Source organism: Myotis lucifugus, unplaced genomic scaffold, assembly GCF_000147115.1.
Source record: "Myotis lucifugus unplaced genomic scaffold, Myoluc2.0 scaffold_8, whole genome shotgun sequence".
Taxonomy (NCBI): domain Eukaryota; kingdom Metazoa; phylum Chordata; class Mammalia; order Chiroptera; family Vespertilionidae; genus Myotis; species Myotis lucifugus.
Window position 1 is genome coordinate 9,655,762 of NW_005871056.1, and position 26,600 is coordinate 9,682,361.

General features: G+C 40.4%; 2 protein-coding genes across 2 annotated transcripts in view; one reads left to right on the top strand and one right to left on the bottom strand.

Annotated features, from left to right (window-relative positions):
• Nucleotides 1-2,125: 2,125 nt before the first annotated feature.
• MRPS22 (mitochondrial ribosomal protein S22) lies at nucleotides 2,126-17,570 on the top strand. The gene is made up of 8 exons (XM_006083754.3): nucleotides 2,126-2,300; nucleotides 7,766-7,929; nucleotides 9,522-9,686; nucleotides 11,439-11,582; nucleotides 11,887-11,970; nucleotides 13,476-13,621; nucleotides 16,399-16,507; nucleotides 17,448-17,570. The coding sequence occupies exons 1-8, from the start codon at nucleotides 2,129-2,131 to the stop codon at nucleotides 17,541-17,543; spliced, it is 1,080 nt and encodes a 359-aa protein (XP_006083816.1). The 5' UTR covers nucleotides 2,126-2,128; the 3' UTR covers nucleotides 17,544-17,570.
• A 448-nt stretch (nucleotides 17,571-18,018) lies between these two features.
• COPB2 (coatomer protein complex subunit beta 2) overlaps nucleotides 18,019-26,600 on the bottom strand; it is a 36,208-nt gene continuing 27,626 nt past the window's right edge. The window contains 9 exon segments of the mRNA XM_014451054.2: nucleotides 18,019-18,363; nucleotides 19,038-19,109; nucleotides 19,249-19,317; nucleotides 19,507-19,687; nucleotides 19,777-19,869; nucleotides 21,447-21,567; nucleotides 21,570-21,651; nucleotides 22,630-22,740; nucleotides 26,273-26,480. Of these exon segments, the coding sequence (XP_014306540.1) occupies nucleotides 18,271-18,363; nucleotides 19,038-19,109; nucleotides 19,249-19,317; nucleotides 19,507-19,687; nucleotides 19,777-19,869; nucleotides 21,447-21,567; nucleotides 21,570-21,651; nucleotides 22,630-22,740; nucleotides 26,273-26,480 (1,030 nt within the window). The 3' untranslated portion in view covers nucleotides 18,019-18,270.

Consider the following 26,600-nt stretch of genomic DNA (forward strand, 5'->3'; position numbering starts at 1 on the left):
ATAAGCTCCATCTCTGTTTTAGGCAGGAAAGATGTCTGTTGCTTACAGGAGCATAATAACTGATCAACATGTAACTCTCTCCAGCTCTCCCTCTGCAGATCTTCACAAGTTGCCGACTTGCTGCCACACGACCTTCTTGCACCCTCTCCTTGCTCCACGCATCAGATCCTGAAAGTACTTTCTCTTCAAAGTCTGCAAGGTAAGGACTACCATGATACCCTTTTTGCAGGAGAGGGACTGAGGCTTTGAAAGCTGTGGGCATCTGCCCAAGGTTCCAGCTGGAACCAGGAATCTTGGTTACTCCATGTCAGTAAAACTTTGTGTAGCCCAAGTAAAGGAGGTTAATGAAAGGAAAGTGGGAGGGGCTCTGGCCAGGATAGCACTTTCCTCCATCTCTCTCTTTTTGTCAGACCTCATGGCTGGCCCTCTCTGCTTCTGCTCCATTTGCCTGTCTTTCTCTGCAGAGAGCATGTTGCTGAAAAAGGCTGCTACAGACTCTAAATATTAGGTTACTCACTTCAAGCTTTTGCCATCAACTATAGCTTCTGTGTCTCTTAGTTTGAAATATTGATCGAAAATCTGCATGGTGCCTGGAAAGCTGGGGTAGATTGAAAAATGTTCTTCCTCCTCAAAGGATATTTATCTCCTAATCCCTGGAACCTGTGAATGTTACCGTCTATGGAAAGAGGGTCTTTGCAGAAGTGATTAAGCTAAGGATTCTAAGGTGGGGAGATGATCTTGGATTACCAGATGGGCCCTCATAGTAATCATATGTATTTGTATCAGAGTGAGGCAAATATGAAGATGGAGGCGGAGATTGGGGTGATACAGCCATAAGCCAGGGAATGCTTGCAGTCACCAGGAGCTGGAAGAGAGAAGGAACAGATTCTCCCCTGGAGCCTCTGAAGCGAGCACAGCTCTGCTATGCTGTGAATCAACGATGCTGACTTCAGATCACTGGCATCAAGAACCGTGAGAATAAATTCCTGTTGTTTTAAGCCACCACATTTGTTACCGTGGCTGCAGGGAACTAATACAGCAATAGGCCCATTCCTCCTGCACTAGGTGCCCCTCATTATCTAATCAGTTCTGTCCCGGGGATGTTGGTAGGAGAACAGCCACTGAGGCCTGTCCCCTCATCAGTGGCTTTGGGAAAGGAGGTGATTGATCCTCAGAGAAAGGGCCAGGCTGGGGGACACCGGGCATGCATCCCACTCCCCTGACACCTGTTTTCACTGAGGTGCAAAGGAAGTGTTGGGAAGCTCAGCGCAGCAGTCATGCCTGAGTGCAGCACCCAGCCTGGGGCTCTGTCCTTCACCACCCACAGGAATGAATTCATAAACAGGGAAAGGAGGTAAGATTAGAAGATGCGTCTATCTGTTCCGCTAATTCAAACAAGTGTTTACTTAACACCCTTCTTTAGCCAGGCGGTGGGATAAGTTCTTAGCACAGGCAGCAACCTATGTCCAGGGGGGAATAAGACCTGCACATCTTGGACAGCAGGAACGAAAATAACAGCATCATTTAATCATTCATCGAGTCATTTATTTGACAAATGTTTGCTGTGGACATAGGTGTACCAGGCTAGGTGATGTTATAATCAAATATAGAAAGTCGCTAACTTCATGGGTGAGAAAAATAAGTACAGATAAACGAGGAAAATAATCACAAATTGAGAAAGGCCTATGAAGGAAAGGAGTAAGGTTCTGAGAGACAAAGCAAAGTGTATGAGTTGATGGGAGATGATGGATGGTGCTGGTGGCAATCAGGGCTTGGACCAGGACTTATATTTGGGGGTATGGGGTCTGTGAGAAGTTTGAATGGAGAAGCTGAATAGGCACTCGGATTTAAACTGGGTCTGGGAAAAAGTTTGGGTAGGAAATGGTTATTTAGAGCCGTGGAAACGAAGGGAGGCCCAGGAAAAAGAGCACAGAGGGCTCTAGGCATAGAGAAGGACACGAACACTTTCACGTGTGAACAAGCAGTTTACAGAAACAACCTGTAAAGGGCCCAGAAGCTGCGTGGCGCCCGGCTTCCTCCTCCGGACTACATTTCCCAGAATGCCGTAGGAACCGCGCGAGACCATGGTCGCTCCCAGCAGCCTCCGGCGCCAGCGGCCCGGATAATTATGGCGGCCCTCAGAGCGTCCGTGTTGCCTTGGAGCCTCCTGAAAGGTTCTCGAGGCGCGGAAAGGGTCTGTGTGCGGGTCCGGGCTCGGCCCCAGCCTGGCGCCTTGCTCCAGCCGCTGCCAGGGCCCTGCGGGGCGGGAATGCCATGCCGTCGGCTCGGCTCCGAGGCCGGTAAGTGACCTGCCCGAGGTCGGCTGGCGCGTCCTGGAGCCCCACGCGGAGCCCCACCTCCCCCCCGCCGGGCGCGCTTACACCTGTCGGCTCGCTCTGTGTAACCGCAGGGTTTGTCGTTTCCAGCTTTAGCTCGTTCGTTTATCCACTTAACCAGCAGCTCTTTGCACGGGTTTTCCCCGAAGAACTCATGGCCCCTTGGGAAAGTGGCCGGGAATTGTGACCGGGCATTGTGACCGGGGGACGCACGTCAGACTGGAACTCAAACCAGGACGGGAGGGCAGGGAGGGCTTCCCGGAAAATATTTAGTTCCTGGAATGGTTATGACCAAAGCTGAGACCTGGTTAACCGTACGAGGGAGAAAAGAAAGAAGCATTGCAAGTAGCGGAAACAGCATAAGCAAAAGTCCAGCAATGACAACACAGGTAGTTTGGGACCCAGTTTCCGAGGTAGGAGTGATGAGAAGGGTTAGTTATGACTTTGGATCTAGGTTTAAAACCGTGGTTCCCACACTTTTTTGGCCATGCCCCACCTGAGCATCTCTAAAATACGGATGCCTTCCCCCCACCCCGGGACATGTAATTCTTTAAAAAGTGAACTGCTATTCACATGGAGGAAGCCAGGAGGCTATTAACTTTTCTAAACAAGCTTGGTGCCTGTGCTAAGAGCACGGCATCCATGAAAGAAAGCTAAAAGAACGAAAGGACAGTTGAAGTACTGAGGAAGAAATCACTAAGAAATTAAAATAATACGAAGCGATATGAAAAAAATAGAAAATAAAGTTTCAAAACGTATAATAGAGAACTGAAATGCATAAATATGTCACAATATATATTTATATACTGTATAGGAGACCCCTAGAACCATAAGAAACAAAAAATTCACTGTTAATAACTTTTTTTCGAATTGCCCCCCTGTGGGGTATGTGCCCCACGTTGGGAACCACTGGTTTAAAAAGAGAAATCGGCATTGTCGCTCAAGTTTCTAGCTTGAGCAGTTGAGTGGAGAGCGATGCTATTTATACCAAGACAAGGTTCATGGTAGGAGCAGCTTTTGAAGAGGGAGGTGAGGGAGGCAGGTGAGGGAGAAACGGCGGTAGAGGAGGTGAAGATGGGAAAGGGGGCAGAATTCTTTTACTGCTGCATAGTCTTCCAGGGTGTAAATGTACCACAGTTTCCTATCCACTGGTCTACTGATGGGCACTTGGGCTGTTTCCAGACCTTAGCTGTTGTAAATTGTGCTGCTGTGAACATAGGGGTGCATACTTTCTTTCGGGATCACGTGGTCACATGGCAGTTCCATAGTTAATTTTTTGAGGAACCTCCACACTGTTTTCCATAGTGGCTGTACCAGTTTACAATCCCACTAACAGTGCACAAGGGCTCCCTTTTCTCCACATCCTTGCCAGCGTTTGTTAATCTCTTGTCTTTTTGATGCTGGCCATTCTAACAGGTGTGAGGTGATAGCTCATTGTGGCTTTGATTTGCATTTCCCTGGTGATTAGTGACGTTGAGCATCTTTTCATGTACTATTGGTCATTTATATATCCTCTTTGGAAAAATATCTATTTAGGTCCTTTGCCCATTTTTTTTATATTGGATTTTTTTTTTTGTATTTTTGCTATTGAGTTGTATGAGTTCTTTATATATTTTGGATATTAACCCCATAACAAATATATGGTTTGCTAATATTTCGTAGACAACCTCATTTCGTAGGTTGTCTTTTTATCTTGTTAATTGATTCTTTTGCTGTGCAGAGCTATTTAGTTTGATTTTGTTCTATTTGTTTATTTTTTATTTTACTGCCTGTGCTTTAGGTGTCATTAAAAAAATCATTGCCAAGACCAATGTCAAGGAGCTTTTCTCCAACATTTTCTTCTTTTATGGTTTCTGGCCTTTTATTTAAGTCTTCAATCCATTTTGAGTTAATTTTTGTGAGTGGTATAAGATGGTCTAATTTCACTCTTTTACATGTGATTATGCATTTTCTCAGCACCATTTATTGAAGAGACTGTTATTTCTCTATTGTGTATTCTTAGCTCCCTTGTCAAATGTTAGTTGACCAGGTACTAGTATGCTGGGCTTATTTCTGGGCTCTCGATTCTGATCCATTGGTCTATGTATCTGTTCATATGCTGGTAACATACTGGCTTGATTACTATAAAGGCCATATATGACAGACCTACAGCTAACATACTCAGTGGTGTATAGTATAGCTTGAAATTAGGAAGTGTGATGCCTCCCACTTTGTTTTCTCAAGATTGCTCTGGCTGTTCAGGGTCTTTTATAGTTCTGTATAAATTTTAGGATTTTTCCTGTTTCTGTAAAAAAATGCAATTGGAATCTTTTTTTAAAAAAATAATTCTTTGTTGTTGACAGCATTGCATGTGTCCCTTTTTTACCCCCATTGACCCTCCCCCCAGCTCACCCTCACTCCACCTCCCACCCCCCACCCCCCAATCCCCGCAATTGGAATCTTGATAGGGATTGCATTGAATCTATAGATGGCTTTGGGTAGTATGGACATTTTAACAATATTAATTCTTTCAATCCATGGACACAGATACCTTTTCATTTGTGTCTTCCTCGATTTCTTTCCTCAGTTTTAAAGTTTTCAGCGTAGAAAACTACAGAATTTTTGCAGAGGATATTGCCTTGTAGTTTTCTGTTAGTTTTCACCTCCTTACTACTTTATTGCTTTTTGATGCTGTTATAAATGGGATCCTTTTAAGTTTCTTTTTCAGAAAATTTGTTAGTGTATAGAAATGCTATTGATTTTTAATATTAATTTTGTATTCTGCAACTTTCTGAATTTGTTGATTAGATGTACCTTTTTTGGTGTATTTTCTATATGTTTAGGATTTTTAATATATAAAATCATGTCATCTGCAAATAGAGACAATTTTACTTTTTCCTTTCCAGTTCTTTTTTTTTTTTTTTTTCCTTTTGCCTAATTGTTCTGGCTAGGACTTCCTGTACTGCAGAGATGAGGGTGGTACCCCTTTCTTGTTCTTGATCCTAGAGGAAAGGCCTTTAACCTCCCACCACTGAGTATGTTAGCTGTAGGCTTGTCATATACGGCCTTTATTATATTGATGTATGTTCCTTTTATACCTAATTTGTTAAGAGTTTTCTTAATCATGAATAGATGTTGAATTTTGTCACATGCATTTTCTGCATCTATTGAAGGGATCGTGTGATTTTTTTCTTTCATTCTATTAATGTGATGTATCACATTGATGTATTTCATTGAGTATGCTGAACCGTCCTTGCACCCCAAGGATAAAACCCACGTGATCATGGTGAATGATCTTTTTAATGTGCAGCTGAAATCAATTTACTGGTATTTTATTGAGAATTTTTGCAGAGAATATTGCCCTGTAGTTTTCTGTTAGTGTTCTTTTCTGGCTTACTTATCAGGATAATGCTGGCTTCATAAAATGAGTTTGGAAATGTTCCCTCCTCTCCAATTTTGGGAAGAATTTGAAAAGGATTGGTGTTAATTCTTTAAATATCTAGTAAGATTCACCTGTGAAGACATCTGGTCCTAGACTTTTCATCATTGGAAGAATTTTGACTACTGGTTCAATTTCCTTACTAGTAATTGATCTGTTCTGATTTTTTAATTTTTAAAATTAAAATGTCAGTTACAGTTTACATTTAATATTATTTTACATTAGTTTCAGGTGTACACCGTAGTACAGATTGGTAGTTACAAAATAGTCATGGGGATGCAAATGCATAGGAAATATAGTCAATAATTATGTATGGTGCTAGGTTGGTACTGGAATTATCGGGGGAACAGTTTGTAAAGTGTATGATTATCTTTCTCATTTAATCTAGGATGTATATTTCTAAGAATTTTTCCATTTCTTTTAGGTTGTCCAGTTTGATTTGGGTTCTTTTTTTCCTTGGTTAGTGTAGCTAAAGGTTTGTCAATTTTGTTTATCTTTCCAAAAAATCAGTTGTTGTTTTGTTCATCTTTTCTATTGTTTAGATTGCATTTTAAAGAGTTTACTATGTATTCTTTGGAGAATGGTTTATAGTAGAGTCAGAAGGAGACAGGGAGACTTGTAAGGAGGCTAAGGGAAGAGATGAGGATGGCTTTGACTAGGGTAGTGGCAGTGGAAATGGAGGATTAAAGAAAATTTATGAGGTATGATAGGCAGTATGTTCTGTGTCGGTGTCCTTTCTTGTAAAATGGGGATAATCATAGTATTTATGAGGTTGTTGTGAGGATTAAATGTGCTAAGTACTTAGCTCAGGAAGCCCTGGCCCATAGTAAATATCCAACAAATGTTAGCTGTTATTACTGTTACTGCGGCGGCTTTAGGCAAGGCGTGAATCAGGGATGACCATAAGGTATCTGGCTCACAGGACCTACTGGATGGTGGTAAGACAGGGAATGTAGGAAAGGCAGGTTTAAGACAGGAGTTTCAATAACACTGAAGTGCATGTGCAGTGTTCATTGGGTGTGTGGATGCAAGATGATCTCGGCTGGAGATTCAGATTAGAGTCTCCTGCATACAGAAGTAATAGGAGCCAGGAGGTCATCACTGAGAATGAGAAGGGAGCGAAGAAGGATGTAGTTCAGAATCCTCCGGATACCAGCATTTACAAGACGAGCAGAGGAAGAGGTGGCCCGGAAGGAATGACTTTCTTTTTTTAATGGAAGTGGAAATGGGGGTTAGGCAACGGGATAGGAAAACTGCCTGGGGCAGCACTGAGATCTGGGTCTCCTCTCTCGTCCAGGGCTCTTCCATGACACCAGATGGCCTCCTCAGTGTCATGCCCAATCCAGGCCTCTTTCCTAGCTGCAACCCCTCAGCCTACAATTTTCTCCCCTTTTTTCTTGGCCCTATTGAGGCCCTTGGGAAGCCATCTTTTGATCCCATCACACCCTGCATGCTCCCAGGCTATGTGGAATTCCTTCCTCAGTAGTCACACAACTCTCCGTGCCTCTCTAGTCTGTAGTCTTACACGGAGGAGCACCACAATCGATTGGAATTCATACAGGCTTGGTTTAAGGTCTGGCTCTATCACTTAATAGCTAGGTCTTTAGGCAGGCTCCAGTATCCTCATTTATGAAATTGGGATGTCAATGCCTGTTTTGTGGGCTGCTATAAGCATTCCTGAAAATGTATGTAATTCTGGCATATAGGAGACAATCTATAAATGAAAGCAACTATTATTATTAATATCATTACATTCATTACTTTTTTCCTGTTGCTTCCTCCACTAGACTTTGAGTACCTTTTAAATGGCAGAAACTATATCTTCATCATTGTGAATATTCAGTAAATTTTAAATGAAGGAATGAATCAATAAATGGATATCATAAGTACTAGCATTATGTGTTGAGGTAGACATTGTGTTAATCATTTTTTATTTTTAACTTTTCTATTTAGAGGTCTTGCTTGCTTATCATTTCTTTCCATTTCTTATTTGCTAAAATCATTTTAACAGAATCTAGTAGCTCTGAGATCAAGAAACCTACATTTATGGATGAGGAAGTCCAAAGCATACTCACCAAGATGACAGGCTTGAATTTGCAGAAGACTTTTAAGCCAGCTATCCAAGAATTGAAGCCACCAACCTACAAGCTAATGACTCAGGAGCAGTTGGAAGAGGTACATGAATGCAGGAATACTGGTAGACTGCCTTTCTTTAAAGGGCTAAGAGGTATTTAAAGTCCCCTCCAGATGATACTTGTTCTTCCACAGGCACTACTGAGGGGGGACTTCTAGGCACAGAACTGAGAAAAGAAATATGAGCTGGCAGGTGGAGGATCAGGAAACATGGCCAAAAATTAGGCAGACTGGGGCATGTGGGTCAGGCATCTGGGTGTTCAAGCAGAGCCGCCCCTGCTCCAAAACCAGCCTGAGCATTCTTCCTTTGCCCTGCCTGCTCCAGCTTCCTTCCTGGAGAAGTAATTGTCGTGAACTGCTTTGAGGCTGAAACTTTGGTGTGATTATGAGATCCTTCTGAATTAGCATCCTGCTCGGGCAGCAGGGTCCTCCTGGCGTCCAGGGTATTTGTGGAGAAGGCTTCGATGTATGAATGCATGAAGCACAATCGCTCTTCTTTCTAATTCAAAAGTAATTTATAATAGCAAAAATTCAAATATCCAATGGTATATCACACAAAGAGTGAAAGTTCCCCTTTCAACTCTGAGAGGTAACCATTGTTAACAGGTAACAGTGGAGCAGTGCGGTCAGTGGTTAACACTTGGAGTGGGGGAAACGAGTTAAGTCGGCTCGCGTGAATTGCGCGTACTCCGCGGGAGCCGTCTTTAACTCGGTTCATATAGATTTGCGGTGGAGTGCGGGAAACGTGTAAACTCGGGCCGATTGTAACTGCGTATTACCAAATATTTGTTTGTAATCCACCCTTTTGGTGGATGGAACAAAACCAAAAGACAGAGCCATCTTATATTTTGGCGGGAAATTCACCCCACACCGGAGTGTTAAGTGCGTGGACTCTGGGGTTGAGTTGTCTAGGTTCAAATCCCAGTGCTGCAACTTCCTAGCAATTTGCTTAACATTTGTGTGCCTGTTTTCTTGCTCATAAAATGAGGTAACAATAGCACCGTAACGTAGTTGTGGGCCAAATACATTCAGAGTATTTGAACAATATCTGGCACATAGCAAGAGCCCAGTAAAGGAGATGCTCTATCCTATTTCAAGCAGCTTTTGTGGCCTGGCTCTGCCTCAGCATTCCTTTGCTGTTTAGAGCAGCGGTCGCCAACCAGTGGACCATTGGTAGTCCGTGAGGTCCAAAAGGTTGGCGACTGCTGGTTTAGAGAATGGTTGAGCCTCTAGCTCAGCCGTGGGCAAACTACGGCCCGCGGGCCGGATCCGGCCCATTTGAAATGAATAAAACTAAAAAAAAAAAAGACCGTACCCTTTTATGTAATGATGTTTACTTTGAATTTATATTAGTTCACACAAACACTCCATCCATGCTTTTGTTCCGGCCCTCCGGTCCAGTTTAAGAGCCCATTGTGGCCCTCGAGTCAAAAAGTTTGCCCATCCCTGCTCTAGCTGGTTCTCTCAGCCATTCCACAGAGGCAAAGCCAGGGCCCCGGAGCCCACTCACTGATTCATGGCTCTGGCTTCTTCTCTTTGCAGTCCTTAGTGTTTTTGATTAATGTCCGTTTTGTCAGATGGTCCTTTGGTCTGCAGTCAAATGGCTTTCCTTAAGAAATATTTTACTTCATTAGGCTACAAGAAAGGCGGTTGAGGCAGCTAAAGTACGATTAAAAATGCCACCGGTTCTGGAAGAGCGTACGCCAATAAATGACGTGTTAGCTGAAGATAAGATTTTGGAAGGAACAGAAACAGCCAAATATGTGTTTACCGATATATCATATAGCATACCACACCGGGTGAGTATATGTCTCATAAAGAAATTATTTCTGTTTGAAATACTATGTGGAGATGGGACTGAAGGACAAGGGTCAACATCATGTGACCCAGTTTGAATCTTCCAAACCAGAATTTCTGTGACTGGGGAGAACCTCCCGGAAGATACAGCTTAAGGAAGAGGAATGCAGAGCAGCCCCACTCATGTTACCATTCCCCTACAAATTCCGAACACAGTATATTCCAGGTTGACTGCAAGGAAGGAGTCAGGTGTGCTGAGATAGAACCAGGGCAGAGTCTTCAAGGCAATGGGAGCAGGGAGATCCTTTCTGCCCAGGTTAGACTGGCTTCCTTAGCTGACGCTGTTTGAAAAGATGGAATGTTTCTTTCTTGTAAGTACTTGATGACGCCAAAAACCCAGACTGCCCAAAGGATTTTCGTTTTTCAGAATTCACAGTAAGAATGGCACATTTCCCCAGATAATTCCCAGACAGCACCACTTCTGCTGTGGCTTTTATTCCTCCTCCTCTTCCCTCGACTGTCAATTCCAAAAGGAGACTCTGGTACTTGTATTAGTTTTGTCTTTGAGCCTTTTCAAGTAAAGGGTAAAAAGAGTCATTTACAATTCAGCCCACAAAATGCAGTAGAGTATTACATAATGGGAGGGTTGGGAAAGGGCTACCCCATGTTAGCCTCTTTATCATACATGGTCATAGTTAGAAGACAGGATTTGAGCAGTGTCCATGTTTGTATGTGAACCACCATATACCTGATCTGTACACATCACAGAGTTTCATTTTAATTATAATTTTTGCTTTGGGGTGCTTAATAAATATTTGCAGTGCTACGAAGACTATTTTGTGGGAGGGGAAAAGGAACTTGGAATTCAAATTACCAAAATAATTTTGAGGAATAATTGTTATTTTGACATCTATTTTTTTCTATTTCTAGTGCTTGATGAAAGTTTTAATTATCCTCAAAACATGTTCAGATACTCTTTACTGACTCTGAAAAGATGAGTCAGTACCATCTGGTTAATTTGATTAGATATGTATCAATTTTCTGCTATATAGTATGCAAAGCCCTGTGTAAGTCACTCTGGGTGTTGCAAAGAATTATGATCACATAAATCCCTGCCCTTTTCCAATATTAACAATATCTGAGAAGTGTTAAGAATCTTGCACAGGATACACTGTCAGTTGAGTGGTACAGAGCGTAGTGGAATTCAGTGGAAGTGATCCCATGGTCTGGGACTTGGCAGTTGGGAGAGTGAGAGACCAGAGGCAGGTGGACCCGTCAGTTTGACACATCTTTGGGTTTGTTCTTTTTATTCCCAGGACTTTCAACATAGATCATAACATAGGAAAGTTTGTTTAAGTGAGACTTTGGTATAGGGAAATGAAACAATTTGAAAAGGTTTCATAGCACTTTTTTCATCTGAAATGCATTTAGATGAATCTCAGATCAGAAATTTTTAGTTGAAGCATTTTATGTATTGGACTCACTTTAGGACCTGGCTGGCACTTAGTCATACTTTCATTTTAGATTTCTGATTGTCACAGGCCCAGCAGTAATTAGTGAAAGAAGTATCAAATCTTAGCCAAGTCTTTGAGGTTTGAAATTATCATTGAAATATGCACATGATTGCATTTCATGTTTCCCAGTTGTACCTTATATTGCTGTTTGCAAATTATTCTCATAATGGTGTTTAGGGGGACCCTAGAACTGAAGATAAATCCTCATAAACTCATCCTTGATTATATTTTCTATTTCAGGAGCGTTTCATTGTCGTCAGAGAACCAAGTGGCACACTGCGCAAAGCCTCTTGGGAAGAGCGGGACCGGATGATACAAGTGTATTTCCCCAAGGAAGGTCGGAAAACTTTAACACCAATCATTTTCAAGGAAGAAAATCTTAAGGTAAGGTGACTTGGTTTCATAGTCAGTGACAGATTCTTTGCTGAAACAGTTGACTCTGGTGCTCCTGGGCATTTTGCTTTGATAAACACATAAACATTTCCAATGATAACTCAACTAGGGTTATTTATCTTGTGGCTGGGATTTGAATGCAGATGTAACAGCCACAAAGCCTGTGTTATTTCGGGATACCTCTTGATGGGCACAGATGTCGCCTGTATGTGGATGGGCATGCCTGTCATGGCATCAGGATAAGTGTTGAACTTTCATGTTCTCGTCTAATTCCAACTCTGCTGTGTGGTTTTAGACCATGTACAGTCAAGACCGGCATGCTGATGTCCTTAATCTCTGCGTGGCCCAGTTTGAGCCAGATTCTGCTGACTATATCAAAGTGAGTATATTTTCTAATTTCTAAAGTATGAGCTTAAGTATGGTTATGAGTAAGGTTTTTAATATAGCAAGTGAATGAAGTTATAAGCTTTGATACAGGGGGAAGAGAAAGGAAATACCTGAACACCTGTCAAGGACCTGATGTTTAACAGATATTTTATCCTTACAATATCCTTGAGTTAAGGATGAGAAAATTTAAGTTTGAAGAGTTAAGGAGCCCGCTCTAGTCGGTTTGGCTCAGTAGATAGAGCGTTGGCCTGCGGACTGAAAGGTCCTGGGTTCGATTCCAGTAAGGGCACATGCCGGGTTGTGGGCTCAATCCCCTGTAGGGGTGTGCAGGAGGCAGCCGATTAATGATTCCCTCTCATCATTGATGTTTCTTTCCTTTTTTCTTTTTTTGATGTTTCTCTCTCCCTCTCCCTGCCTCTCTGAAATCAATAAAATATATATATTTTAAAAAGTAGCTTGCTAAAAGTTGTACAGCTAGTGAGTGATGGCCAAAGTCTGTTCTTTTTTCAATTTATCATAAAGGAACAAAGTTACTTACTAAAATTTATCAAAATGCAGTGTGTTTAATCACTGAAGCACCTTTTATGTGTCAGGTAGTATTGTAGATAGTACAGATGATGACATCAGCTAGGATAGTGTGTGTCAAAGCTTGCAGTCCAGAAAGGATTGTGGGGAAGGGTGCTACATAAGCATACAGATAATTTTCACCTTAGTCCAAGATGTTAGGTGCTAAGAGGTTACAAAGTGCTGTCGGGAAAGGCTTCATAGGTTTCTTAAAGAGGGGACATTGTGGTGGGTGGAGTTGGGTGAGGAGAGGTGTTTCAGGTAGAGGGTACAGTGTAAACAGGCAGGAAACAACAATGTATGCCTGAGAAATGACCAATCATCTGGTGTGGCTGTATACACAGTGTATATGTAGGGGGTGTTCAGGATTAGACTAGAGGGGTAGGTGGGGCCCTATCACAGGTGACCTTAGATGCTAGGCTGAGGAACCTGGACTTCAGTCAGCAGAAAGCCTTTGAACATAGGAATGCCCTCATCAAAGTCTTCATTTCGGAATCAAGGACTCAAGGAATGTTAGTTAATAAGATGGATAGTATATAGTAGTTGATGGGATAGGGTAGTTGACGAGATGGGGGGGAAGGAAGAGGAGTGAAAGAATATTCTTGATTTATTTTCTCCCGCTAGTGACCAAGAAATAATGGTCCATTATTTCCAGTGGTTTCTCTATATGTGTGCTTCATAAATAGTGCGTGGCTGCTGAAAAGTAATTGATCTGGTTATAAATGGTTGGCACACTTGTTCCAGGCTGCCATTTGTGTCTGCAGTGGAGGGTTGGTCTAAATCATCTTTTGGTTAATAATAGTGGAGACAGATTAAGTAGACCTGATTTTACTGATACTTTCTTGGGCAGTACTCAGGCTAGTAAATGTATATCCAGTAATGCTACTCACTTCTTTTTATTTTTCTAAAAAAACCCACATCTTATGTGGATAGGTTCATCATCAGACCTATGAAGATATAGATAAACATGGAAAATATGACCTTTTACGTTCAACAAGACATTTTGGTGGAATGGCTTGGTATTTTGTAAATAAGAAAAAGATTGATGGTTTACTGATTGACCAGATTCAGAGAGATTTGTAAGTATGATCTTAATTCCTAAGTAAATTCTTATTACCATTAAAGTGAATCTGTATTTAAGCTGTTATTTTTCCAGTGATAAGTGTACTGTCCAGTGACAAATAGCTTTCACTTACCTGTTTATTTATGGGTTTGTTCTTCCAGCACAACCCAGTTTTCTGGGTTTGCTTCTGTGTTGTGTAAACAGAGCTAGATTGTTTGAAAGAGTAAGTGGCTGTGATCTGTTCTGTGTGCCCTGGATATTGACTGATACCCGGCATGCCCGATGCTCGGGGGTCTGGGGGGAGGAGGGCCGGTGTGCTTGTTTTCTGGTAGGACTCCTCTTAGGGCTTTTCAGTAAAAGTCATCACTTAATTTATGGAAATAGTCTTATTTTTTTATATCTCTTGCTTTTGTAAGATTAAGGCATTGAAAAGGTTGTATTTTTCAAAGTCGCATGAAATGAATGTTGTATTTTAGCATGTAGACTGGTATGCGCTCAGCCTTCTTAGCTGAAATAATAGTGTACTTTATAACTTGTGGTAGAATTGGAGAGAAATTTTTTTTGGGATATGTTTCTGTTGATTGGGTTAGAAAGGCCAAAATAACAAGGAAAAGAAACCAGCATGGCTGTACTAAGAAAGTCAGCTTTCCACAAAAAGCCCTTGCTGAACTCAGAAGGTGGTTTATTGCTACCTTCAGACTAAGGCGTTTTGACTCAGAGTGTCCACCGTGTAATCTGAACCATTGGTACGAAGGTAAAGCATTTGTAGTTAGAAGGTGCCATAGGCATTGTCCATATTTGAAATCAGCATCATTTCTCATAGAAACAGCCTTCCTAACTGGAGGTGATGTCCAGCCAGCGCACTTCAGCATGTGTCGTGCAGTCCAGTGTAGACTATACACACCTTCATCCCACATAAGCAGAGGCCTGGCTGGTGGTCATGAGGATGCTTCAAGTGAACTGCCTTTAGGAGCATTAGCTTTGACATCACCTGTGAATGAATTTTCTTAGTTTCTGAAATGTAATCATTCTGAAAGTATGTTACTACAGAAACAGTATAACTTTTTTTAATAAGACATTAGAGCAACACAGAAATGCCTTTGAAAGTTAACATTTTTTGTCAAGGTGTACTAATATGTGATATAGTGATATCATTATGACATCGGGGCAGTTTATTTGCATATGGGGAAGGAGTTTTGTGTACTGAGTTGACCTTTCCTACTCTGCATAAGTAACTTCTGTGGGATTCTGAACAGCCTGCTGCAAATCCCAGGTGAGCCAGTAGAGGGTGCCTGCCCTCACTGAATGGAGCCCAGGCCAGAATTTGGAATCTGCAAACATTTGAGGACATGTTGATTTTTAGAGAAAGAGAAACATTGATCACTTGCCTCCTGTACATGCCCTGACTGGGAATTGAGCTCATGACCTTTTGGTGTGTCCAATGCGCTGAGCCACCTGGCCAGGGCCCATTGTTAGTTTTGAATTGAGAGTCTTTTAAAATCTTTTTGAACATGTACACTATTTTTTTAAATTTCAAATATGGGCTGTGTGTGAAGCTAAATTAATCTGTGGCACATAGGAATTATACTTTAGCATGAATGTAATGAAGCCCTGAACATGATTCTGCTATACAAAAACTAGTTAAACATGATTTTAACATATACAAAGCTCTAAAGGGAATTAAGTTTATATTTTGAGGAAATATTTTGTTGTCATATTTATTGAACTTTGTTAGACTATAACAAGCAGAATAGATTTATAATGAACATTTCTGAATGTTTTTCCCCTGGAAAATTTTACTATATGAGCAGGTCTGGTTTCTCAGTTTCCCCAAAGGACGGCTTTTAGGGTGGATGGACCTTGGGATGAGCCCTGAGCATTTCTCTCCGGCTTAAGGAATTCCTTACCTGCTCCTAAGTCACCCCACCCTCTACCCCCCAGCTCAGGTAATAGGAAAGCAGGATCACTGCATTAGGGTGTCCTCACTCCACCCCAACCAGATGCTAGTACACAGCAGAGCCTCAAAGCACAAGCATATTAGAAGAGTTATTTTTAAATATCCGCTTGGCTTTGAGGTGGCAAACAGGAGGAAGTTGTTGACTATGTGAGAAGTTAGTGACTGTTTGGTGAAGCATAGGGAAGTTTTAATGTTGATGAAAATTTAAGTACAATCCTGAATTCTTGTTCTGGCTTTCCTTCATCTGATGTGCATAATTTCAAATATGCTTCACCAGGATGCTAATTTTTAACTAATGGGTTCCTGTGAGTCTTTCCTTGGACTCCTAGGAGGCTTCTAATAGAGGCATTTATCTATTAGTTGAGTCTCAATGAAAATTTTGTTAGTAGGAGATGTCACCGCTAATACTTACAGGCAGTGGCTTTGAGCATCCCTTACCACCAGCCTCTGGCTCATGTGGGATCAAGGTATATTCCATACCCTCTGAGTTGGATTACATCATCTGCAGGTGAAGGGGGCTGGCCTAGGAATCATCTACCATTGCATTGTTGTTTCTATGAAAAATGAGGCTGCTTCCAAGAATACAGCCACTTTTAGAATACATTCACTTTATAAATTGGGAACTGCCTGTAGAGACTCTGCCCTACCTACTGCAGAATTGGTATGAACCCTAAATTAGCTAATTTTCCTGAAAATGCCTTTGAAAATATAAAACTGAAGGATTAAAAAAAAAATTTCTGGCCCAAGGGAAACTTGACATGTAATTAGTTTTAAGTAGGCACACCCCTTTATAGGACTGAGCAAACGGAGAAAAAGAGTAAACCCTTTCTCTCTAGAGTCGATGATGCCACCAGCTTGGTCCAGCTGTACCACATCCTCCATCCAGATGGCCAGTCAGCTCAAGAGGCCAAGGAGCAGGCTGCTGAGGGATTACATTTAATTAAGGTAAAGGGACTTTTCCACACACACTGTTGTGTGGTAACTAAGTTGGGAAGAATCCTAAAGTACGTCATATGTAACGGTAACTAACCAGGTCTGTGGTCTGGAAATAGTGATTAGAGCCCCCGTATTTCTTCAGCCTGGACACTAGAAACACTGATGGGCTGGGGAAGTTGCAGCTGGTATTGGAGAAGTACTGTCATCTGATGAAATCACCAGCGGGGCCTGGTGGTCCATGTCCCCAGTGCATGGGCCACCTTCTTATTCAGGTGTCCAGAAGGGGAGGTGGTGGTGCTTGTATGTACCAAGCCTTAGTTGCATTATTGTTTTGAACTGCAGATGTCTCAAACCATGGGCTTACACATGTTCCTCTGTAAAATGTTGAGTTGATAAAATTTTTTAGGAAGGGGCGATCATTGTGCAATTTTCATCTCTTCTAATGCTCAGAATAGACATTGTTTTGTGGCTCTGGCTTCTATCCCAACATTATCTATGCATTTGCAAAGTAGTTATACAGCTTATTACTAAGATGTGAACAGTCTAAGAGGAGCAGAGAGAGACTGCAGTACAAGCAATGGTTTTCTGTGATAAGCCAGATAAAGCAAAATGCTTTTATAGAAACATTCTCTAATCTTCTGATTTCTCTTGAAAAAAATTTTCTGACCCAAGGGAAACTTGAACATAATGGTTTTCATTTTATCTAGCAGAAGGGGCAATGTCAGGTTTTCTGAAAGAAGGCAGCGTAGTAGGGCACTTCTGGTGTTTAGCATTAGTATTGCTTGAACTGTGCTGGATACTGTTTTTCTGTCTCTGCAGTATGCTTATTGCTTTATAATCAGGAAAAAAATTGTGAAACTTGGAAGGCTTTTTAAACTGGTGCTCTGCTACTACAGAAATGTCTGAAAACTAGTATAAAGTTAAAAACTTTTTTTTTCCATTTAAACAGGTTTTTGCAAAAACAGAAGCACAGAACGGAGCATATATAGAATTAACACTACAAGCTTATCAAGAAGCTTCCATTAGCCAATCTGTAGCTTCCTGAAAATATTTTTCAAATAAATTTCATTTTGCAAAATACTAACTAGATTTCTGTTAATATCGATTGAGCTGAGTGTTTAAAATTGTCAAGGTACTTACGATTTGGAGTTCCAAATAGTGGCCCTACCACAAAGAAAAACTTGTTACCCCACAAGGGATATTGGAGAAGTGATGTTAGTTTCCCTAATCACATAAGGTAAGTGCAGTATAAGAAAAAAAGTACCATGCCTTCTGGTTTTAGACCTGGATTTCCAGAAACAAGCAGCTACAAGACAAAATCAGAGCAAGGCAGAAGAGGCCAAGCAACACACTGACTGAGGGGAGTGACGCAGTGAGATTAAGGAAATGTGGTTGATGGTATGTGAAATGTGACTTAGTGATGCAAAGAGAATGTGGGCTGATCTGGTTGGTGAGGTGTAGTTTTGGCCCAGCCTTCTAAGTAGATGCTATTTTCTTAACTAGAAAGGAAACTTGAAGAGTTTTCATTAACTCAAAAAGATTTTATGAGATATGGTCTAATGACAGTATGAAAAAAATCAAAGTCCATGTCTATTTTAGTAGACAAGGAAACACACAGTGATGTAGATGCCACACAAACTTCCTAAGACCAGGAGGGCACAGCACAGTGTTTACATACAATTTAAGGAGAGTCCCAGAGCACTGCGGTCAGGGCAACAATTAATACCTGTCCATAATAATCTGTTTAGTCGTGTAAATGGGAAACGTTACATTCAATCATCCAAAATCTCTTCATCCAGGTTGATATCTGTTGTGTCAATATCTTCTAAATCCAAATTATCCAAATCTTCTAGTTCGAGTAAACTCTACAAAGAAAGAGAGAGTCATATAGTACTGTGTTAAAGAAAAGTTAGCTCTGATGTATGATCCAAAGAGAACTAAAATAATACAGGCACACCTCAGTGCTACTGCGGGTTCAATTCCAGACCACCACAATAAAACAAGTCACATCAATTTTATCTCCCAGTGCATACAAAAGTTATGTTTACGTTATACTGTAGTCTATTAACACATTGTGGATGGGTCATGAGAATTCTTTAAAAAGATATTAGCTTGTAAGAACATGTAATAAATACCCATTGCATTTTGAAGTTATTTAATTTTGAAGTGTGCCTTTAACATTTATGTAAACCGTTTTTTGTCCTCGTTCAATAGAAACATATCTGACCACTGGGTAAAGCTAGCAATAAAACTCCTGGTCTGCAATGTGTTGAGTTTACAATAGTACTATGTCTAAAAATGTATGTACCTTAAAGAATTTACTACTAAAAAATGCTAACCATCATCTGAGCCTTCAGTGAGTTGTAATCTTTTTGCTAGGGGGCTTGCCTTCAATTTTTAAAAAATGCAGTAATTGTGAAGAGCAATAAAATGAGGCATGCCTGTAGTCTGTCAAAAAGGGTCCCTTCCCATTTCCAAGCCCCTGCTCGGAAGCTGATCCCATCACTTAAAATGGGAAGTTTGGGTTTGGGGATCATACCTTTTCTTCTTTGTTGGCTGTGTGGGAGTCTATGATAACTGGAGTAGGAGAAGCAGGTTTCCCATCAAGTTCCTGAAAGCCCAAGTGGAGATACATATAAAAATAGTAATTTGTTCAGGAATTCAAAGATTTCCCCCAAGGATTAGGAAGTGGGAGATAGTACTTATTCAACAAATCTCAAACAGATTATTTCATGTAGCATTCTACTGACCTGTTGAGGTGCAGATCTTGAGGGCTGAAAGCCTTTTGACTCTTCCATGACATTTCTTTCTTCATTTGGCTATCAGAGAATAAAGCAATAATAAAATGAAATATTTTGAAGTTGTAATTCATCTATGAAGTTGGCTTAAATCTCAGACATTGGCTCTTATTCCAACAATAACATGCAGTACAGTTCAAAACCTTGTGTCGTGAGTGCGCACTCACCCTGTAGTCACAACAGATGAGGCCTGGCACCCTGACCACTCACCGTGACAAGTGGGTATTGCTTAGCTGGCAACAGGTCAGCATGTGTTTCCTTCACCCATTCTTCCACAACAAAGGCTTCTTTTAATCCAGGAAAAAGGTTCTCATACTCTGTTGGATCAGCAAGGGATTCCGCTGCTTTCTGGTTGACTTTTGAGAGATTTTCTCTCCAGAGTTTAACCACCCTAATATAGATATCATGGAACCAAAGGGAGACTAAGTAAGTGGGCTGTTTTTATTTGAAACATTTCTTCCTAAAATTAAAAGTCTGTACCTTGAAACCTGACTGGGTAAGTAAGTCCGGGCCAGAAAAGCAGCTTCTGGCAGTCGTCCAGTCCTGATCAAGAGCTCTAGGCAAGCATCGAGCCTGAAGATGGAAAAGGAGAGGCACTGTTACTAAGAAGAAACACGGTAACCCTGGCATTTCACACTTAAAGCATGGGCCTAGTGTTTGAAAGTCAGCATTCCCTCCCCTACTCCCACACATACTCCTCGTTGTGTCACTGAGCATTTAACCTGTCATCACCTGTGTGTTCCACAATCCGTGGACTCCAGGAGTTGTGATGAGTGAGAGCTTTTGTGACCATTTCCCATCTCAACTTTTAACTCCTAAGGAGAATCGAAAGGGGCTTTTTCAAGACACGTTAAGGTAGTTGAGATGAGCACCTTTTAAAGGCTTCAGGAGATAGAGTGAGGGCAGTGTCTCCAATATGGGCTGTGCTGGACAGTCCAGTGGGAAAATACCCAGTGTCTATTTTTTTTCTTTAATTTCGTTTTTTTCTTAAGTTTGACAAATGTGTTTTAGAATTCAAATTCTTTGGATTTTAGAAAAGTAATACAGTACATATACTATACATTACCTAATATCGTATCAAAAATCATAATATTCTGCAATAACAAATACTAAATTCTATAAAAGTAACTAATAGTATTTCAGAATTAAGGTCATGTTTTAAAATCAAATAAGTTATAAAAACCATTTTCAGAATATTTTTGGATCTGAATTATGGGTAAAGAAGAGTGGACCTATTACAGGTATATAAATTTATAAATAGTTTCTATTTTAAACAAATATTAAAAATATATAATAAATATATAACGGGGGTGGGGGTGCACACTGAGAGGTTTTATGTTAGTGTGGGGTTTAAAAGGTTAGTATGTAGGCCATAGCCGGTTTGGCTCAGTGGATAGAGTGTTGGCCTGCAGACTGAAGGGTCCTGAATTCAGCTCTGGTCAAGGGCACATACCTCGGTTGCAGGCTCGATTGCTGACCCTGGGTGGGGCACATGCGGGAGGCAACCAATCAATGTGTCTCTCACATCGATGATACTGTCTCTCCCTCTCCCTTCCACTCTCTCTCAAAAAAAAAAAAAAAAAAATCAATGGAAAAATATCCTCATGTGAGGATTAACAACAAAAAAAGTTAGCATATAAGACAAGGTTAATGAACACTTTTGTGTTTTATTTCATAACATGGTCACCTAGTGTGGAAATGATTTGGCCTGCACTAACTGCCAGACTTAACGTGACATTTTCATGCTTTACAGTTGGACTCAAGTCTAACTGGTATCTTCAGCTTTTATTGCCATGAACAGATCAGAATTACCCAATTTGGGTAAAATCATCTGCCATTCAGGTACTAACTGGAACAATACAAGTAACCTCCTGCCATCATAAAATGGTTCAGCCAGTAAGTGGTAGGGCTGCTGAGGAATTTCTCCTAATTGAGCCTTCCTGAATAGCTCATTTTCCTCAAACATTTAGACCAAGTGTGCTAAGAGCATCCTTCGCTGAAGGTGAGTGCCACCAGGTAGCACTGTCCTGACTGCCACCACTAGCAACACTATCTGGCCAGGCATCAGCTCTCTGTAGGGTTCATTCTTCACTCCACCGCTCCAGAGTGCTTTTAATTACTGTATTTTCAGACCCTGGATTAATACTTACTTGCCCTGTAAGAAGTAACTCATGAATGCCACATTATTCTTGCCATCTCTCTCCGCACCCTCTGCTAGCTTGTTCACCATACTAGCATTTCCAGAGGCGGTGGCCAACAGCAACAGACCTGTGCGTGGTGCAGGCACTCCTGGGCGAGGCCAAACTGACATTTACTGATGGCAAGCTCAGCAAGTTGTTTCCACTTCTGTTCCGACTGTAAGAAAGTTTCCATGTTAAATTATCTTTGGAAATAAACATTTGAATTTCCAACATCAACATTATTCTATTAACCTGAACAATTCGGTGCTGACAATGGGAGATCACAGGGTGGGGCAAAAGTAGGTTTATAGGAATTCATATGGAAAATACAATACAAAATAATACAAAAATAAACTTTCATGTACTCAACTGTAAACCTTTTGCCTCACTATATTGAGCTGTGCTTATTAAACTGGTTCTATCAATCAAAATAAAATGAAATGACAAAATGTATAATGAGGAAATGGAAATTCACATACAAAATTAAATCAATTTTAATGATACATGAATAATTAACCCATTATATTTTTATTTTGTAATTGCAGTGAAAATAAACCACCTAATAGAAGTTTCAAGGTAATTAGATTACAATTTTAATGAGTGATTTAATACCATTTTTTGAAAGATTACAAAATTATTTATGTCCTTAAATATTTAATAATATTGTCATTTGTAGCTTCTCAAAAAACAAATAAAATACACAGTTGGGTGATATTAATGTAACTAAAGAATTTACCAGTAAATGCTAGACTTAAACCACAACTAGAAGCCCTCAACTTGCAAAGATTCATAAAATGTCACTAAACTATCAAAATATCAGAACCCTTCTTTAAAACCAACATCTTTCTCACTAGTTTGGGATACTGGCAAATTACTGCTATACCTGCACTCTTAAAGTTCTCAGACAAGTTTACCTACTATCTTACATCTTTCCTTCTCTTCCAAAACAGATCTGTAAAGACTTTAAAGTGTTTTCGTATCTTAAATTAAAATGCTAAGAATATCGCCAATATAATGCATGAAGCTTATGCAAAGATTAACATAATATATTCTTAAACAAGACCAAAGAGACAATAACCTCAGCAAAATGAGTCTAATTTGCAATTTATACTAAACACACAGACATACTGACCTATCAGTTATTAGTACATACCTCTGCTTCCACTGCTAACTGGTATGCAATTTTTAGTTCTCCAAGCTGAAGAGCAAGTTCAAAGCGATGCTCAGGATCTGTGGATACGGTAAGAGCTTGTTGCTTGAAACCCTAAACAGATTAAAAAACGTGTGTAATCTGTATGTAAACACATGCATTCAGCAAATCATCCACTTCCTTTTCAAACTAAAATAAATATCCCTGCTGACACAGAAAGCCCATTTGAATCAAAAGTAACAGGTAACAAAATACTCCAATGAGAAGACAGGAAAAAAATGAAGGAATCATTAACTGATAAGAACCCCAGCAGAGAAAATTCAGTCACACAATGCCTACTGTTCTCTCAGCAGTGGAAGCTGACAGATGCTAGATAAACTCGAGTAAAACAACGTAAAATCAAATGCAAAAGTAAATAGAGTGTCAAAAAAAATGGATTTCAGGAAGTTGAAAGAACAAGAGTCATTTTTTAAAAAGGCAGACAGTGGGGTAGACCTAGGTGTTTATAATCTCACTAAACTGGGTCTTAGAGGTCATCTAGACCAGTCCCTCAAAGAAAAAAGTAAAAGGTAAAATCTTCCTATTTTCTAACACCTGCAGGTCACTTAGCAAACATTTGCTTCCAGCTCCTGACATTGTCATTACTTATGCTTTAGTGTCGGTCTCATGTCCAGTGTATTCATCAGCAAGTATCCCTTCCCCTGCTCCACTCCTGTCATCAGAAACAGGTGTTTAAACCAACTATTGTAATTTCTAAATTAGCTTCTCTCCCAAGACAAACAGTACTGGAGAGGTCTGTCTTATGGGCAAGTTCTTCAGCTCTAGAGAAGTGGTGTGTTAGACAAAAGCTCCGACTTCATCGGACTGAGGGAGAATGCTCAGTTACAAGGTGGTCAGCGCGGAGGAACTGGAGAGCTTTCAGAGTTGTTTGGCTGATCTTCAGAATGGCTGTACCGTCCTGTTTAAAATGTTTAACTCTTCAGACTATACAAGCTCTTCGTCCATGAGTAGAGAGTAAACAAGCATTCTGGATAATGTGCGGTACTCTCTTCTTCCCTAGCACTAATGTAGACAATATAAAGTCTAAGAGAGGAGGATGGAAGATCTATGGAACTAGTCAGGTAAAGCAAGGACAAAGCAGTGAAATCAGGTGGATTAAATACCCTCTGTTTTCCTCCAAATCCCCACTGAAATGACATTAAAGGGATTCTTTTTTAAAGGCATAAGCTCCCAACAACACATACAAAGGCAGAGGAGACATTAGTTGCAAAATGTTGGAAGCTGGAAAGCTGGTGGAGGGGTATAAAGATTCAGCTGAAACACTAGAGAAAATCCTCAATCAGGAGTGAACACAGCAGAGAAAACCACCCAATTTACACCCCAGAACCCCCAAAGGTGTCTCGTGAAGGGTAGTGCTAAAACAAAACTGCCTGGAAGGTCACATAAGAAGCAGTTAGATATCCCAGGTCCCCACTGCTCTCCCTCACACCCTTTGACATACACACGAAACACGAGATTTTTTGGAAAGGATCTCGTCTGAGATACCCTGCGCACCTGGAGGAAAGAATATGAAAATGGATGTGGAGACTAAATGAAATACTAAATACTGAGACACTAAACTGTTTTCTACTTAACCCCCAGCATGGTGGTGATTGGGGAGCTTTTCTGTAAACTATAACCAGCCCAAGGGGTATGACCTAAAAGGTATGACCTAAAAATACTAAAATCACTAAAATGTCAGTGAGGGCTACATGTCAGAGTGCCTGGCACAATGCTAAGTGCTCATTAAATGAATAAATGAGTCATTAAATTCACTAGATGAAGATACTGACACATGTGAGTTCATACCCAATAAGCCCACTCACAAACTCAGACCTTTTGATCTGCTTCTTACACCTCTACTCTTAAATTAGTGCCCAAGGATCACCAGACACCTGAGGAAAATCCCTAACGAGATCAAAATGAACCAACAGTAGTAACTTAACATGTAGGGAACCTACCATGTAGGGCAAAAGAAAACTTCAAAACTACAACAAAGAGAAACTACCATATCCTCAGAGAGAGAAGAAAAACTTTACCCATAAACAAGATTTTAAAAGTCCACAAATAACAAAATGAAAAAACCAGTTCAGGAAATCCAACACCTGAATAACAATTCCACAAAGAGAAACTATAAAGCAAAGGAAATCATTGGAGAAATGATTTTTAAAACTCAAAAATGAAAAGGATGATTCTTCATCTAGAGTGGGAAGTCGTAGAAATGTCTTAAAACTCCAGTTAAAAAAGTTCATCTAATATCCAGCAAAATGAATAATAATTGACCCCTTTCAAGGCCCACCATCATGATATCAGAACAATAGGGACAAGATCCAAAAAAAGCTTCCAGGGAGAAAACACAGATCAGGTATCAAGAATCAGGGATATAAGTGGCTTTAGACTTTAATAATAACTAGACGTTAGAAAGCAATAGAACAGTATCTTTGATTCTGAGAAAAAACTACCCCAACCTTGAATTCTATATCCAGTGAAGTGGTCAATTATGGTATAGGGTAGAACAATGGCACTTTCAAGCAGTCAAGGTCACAAAAAATTTACTTCCCAATAGACCCTTTCTCAGGAAACTACTGAAGGACATGCTCCAGCAAAATGAGGACATAAAAACCAGGTAAGAAGTTAGGGGATACAGGAAACAATAGATCCAACTCAAGAGAGAGGCCAAGGGGAGCCCCAACATGATGGTGAAGGGGGATATCCATGATGAGAGCAGAAAAACCAGTTCAGACTGAAGCTGACTAAACATACTGAAAGGAGATGTTAGGAAAATCTGGAGAACCAGCAGAGTAGAAAGAATAATCATAAGTACATTAAAAAAAAAAAAAGCAAACTTTAAAAAAGAGAATCATTAACTTCAGGGAAACAACTGCAGGAAGGGAAAGCTACAATATACCACATGGCTCAGCTATGAACAGTGTTTAGATAGCCATAATAATGTAAACATCGATACTGATCTATTCAAACTCATGATATAATTATATTGGAAGGATAAGGAATAGGAAAGTGTCATGTATGTGGGAGAAGCAGACGGGGTGAAAGACAGATAAATCCTCAGCTAGAGTGGGAAGTCATAGGAAATGTCTAAAGTTGAGAAACAGCATGGAAATAAATACAGAGTCAGCTAAATGAATTAAGTGATTACTTCTAGAAAGTAGAAATGAGAGAGGGAAGGGAGGGCTGTTTTTTCATAAGCCTTGTAAAACTTCATGCCCATATAACTTTGGTTACAAAAACACCACATCAAAAAAAAGACGTATCACTCATTTTAAATTTTATGTTATGTGTATTTTACCATTAAAAAAAATGCCAGTTAGGAAAGAAAGCTCTAGTATAGAAATGAAAATAGTAACAGGATGGAAAAGAAGTCTACAGAAAGGAAAGACTGATAATCACCCCCAACATTTAAATGGGGTACCAAGGATGTAGGGGAAGGAGAAGGAAGAGTGTAACAGTGACTTACATTTGCAGGAAAACTCCATTGCCATAAGGAAATCAGTGGCAATTAAAGTTTTTCCAATTTATACTGACATTCTTTTTAATTGCTGGTTTTAAAAAACACACAAAACTTAAATAAGCAAATAAGACCTCTTACCTGCTTTTCCAAAAAATGTGCGACTCTGGTCCTTTGTTCCTTGGGAATGGTGGGAAGGACTTTATCAGCCATGCTGAAGTCCCTCCGCATGACAGCCGTCTGGTATTCCAGCACTGAGACCAGGAGGGAGTAGCTGACGATGTTCAGTTCTTTATCCCCCAGATAAAGCCTGTTGTCTTTAGGAATATAGCCCAGGAGATACATCGTTCTGTATTAGAAACAGAAACTAATTTAGCCCAAATCAGTACACACAGATACACACCCCACATTTTGCCTCTAGCTCAAAATCTTTCCATTTGATTGATGTAATTCTGGTTAGCAATTGCCA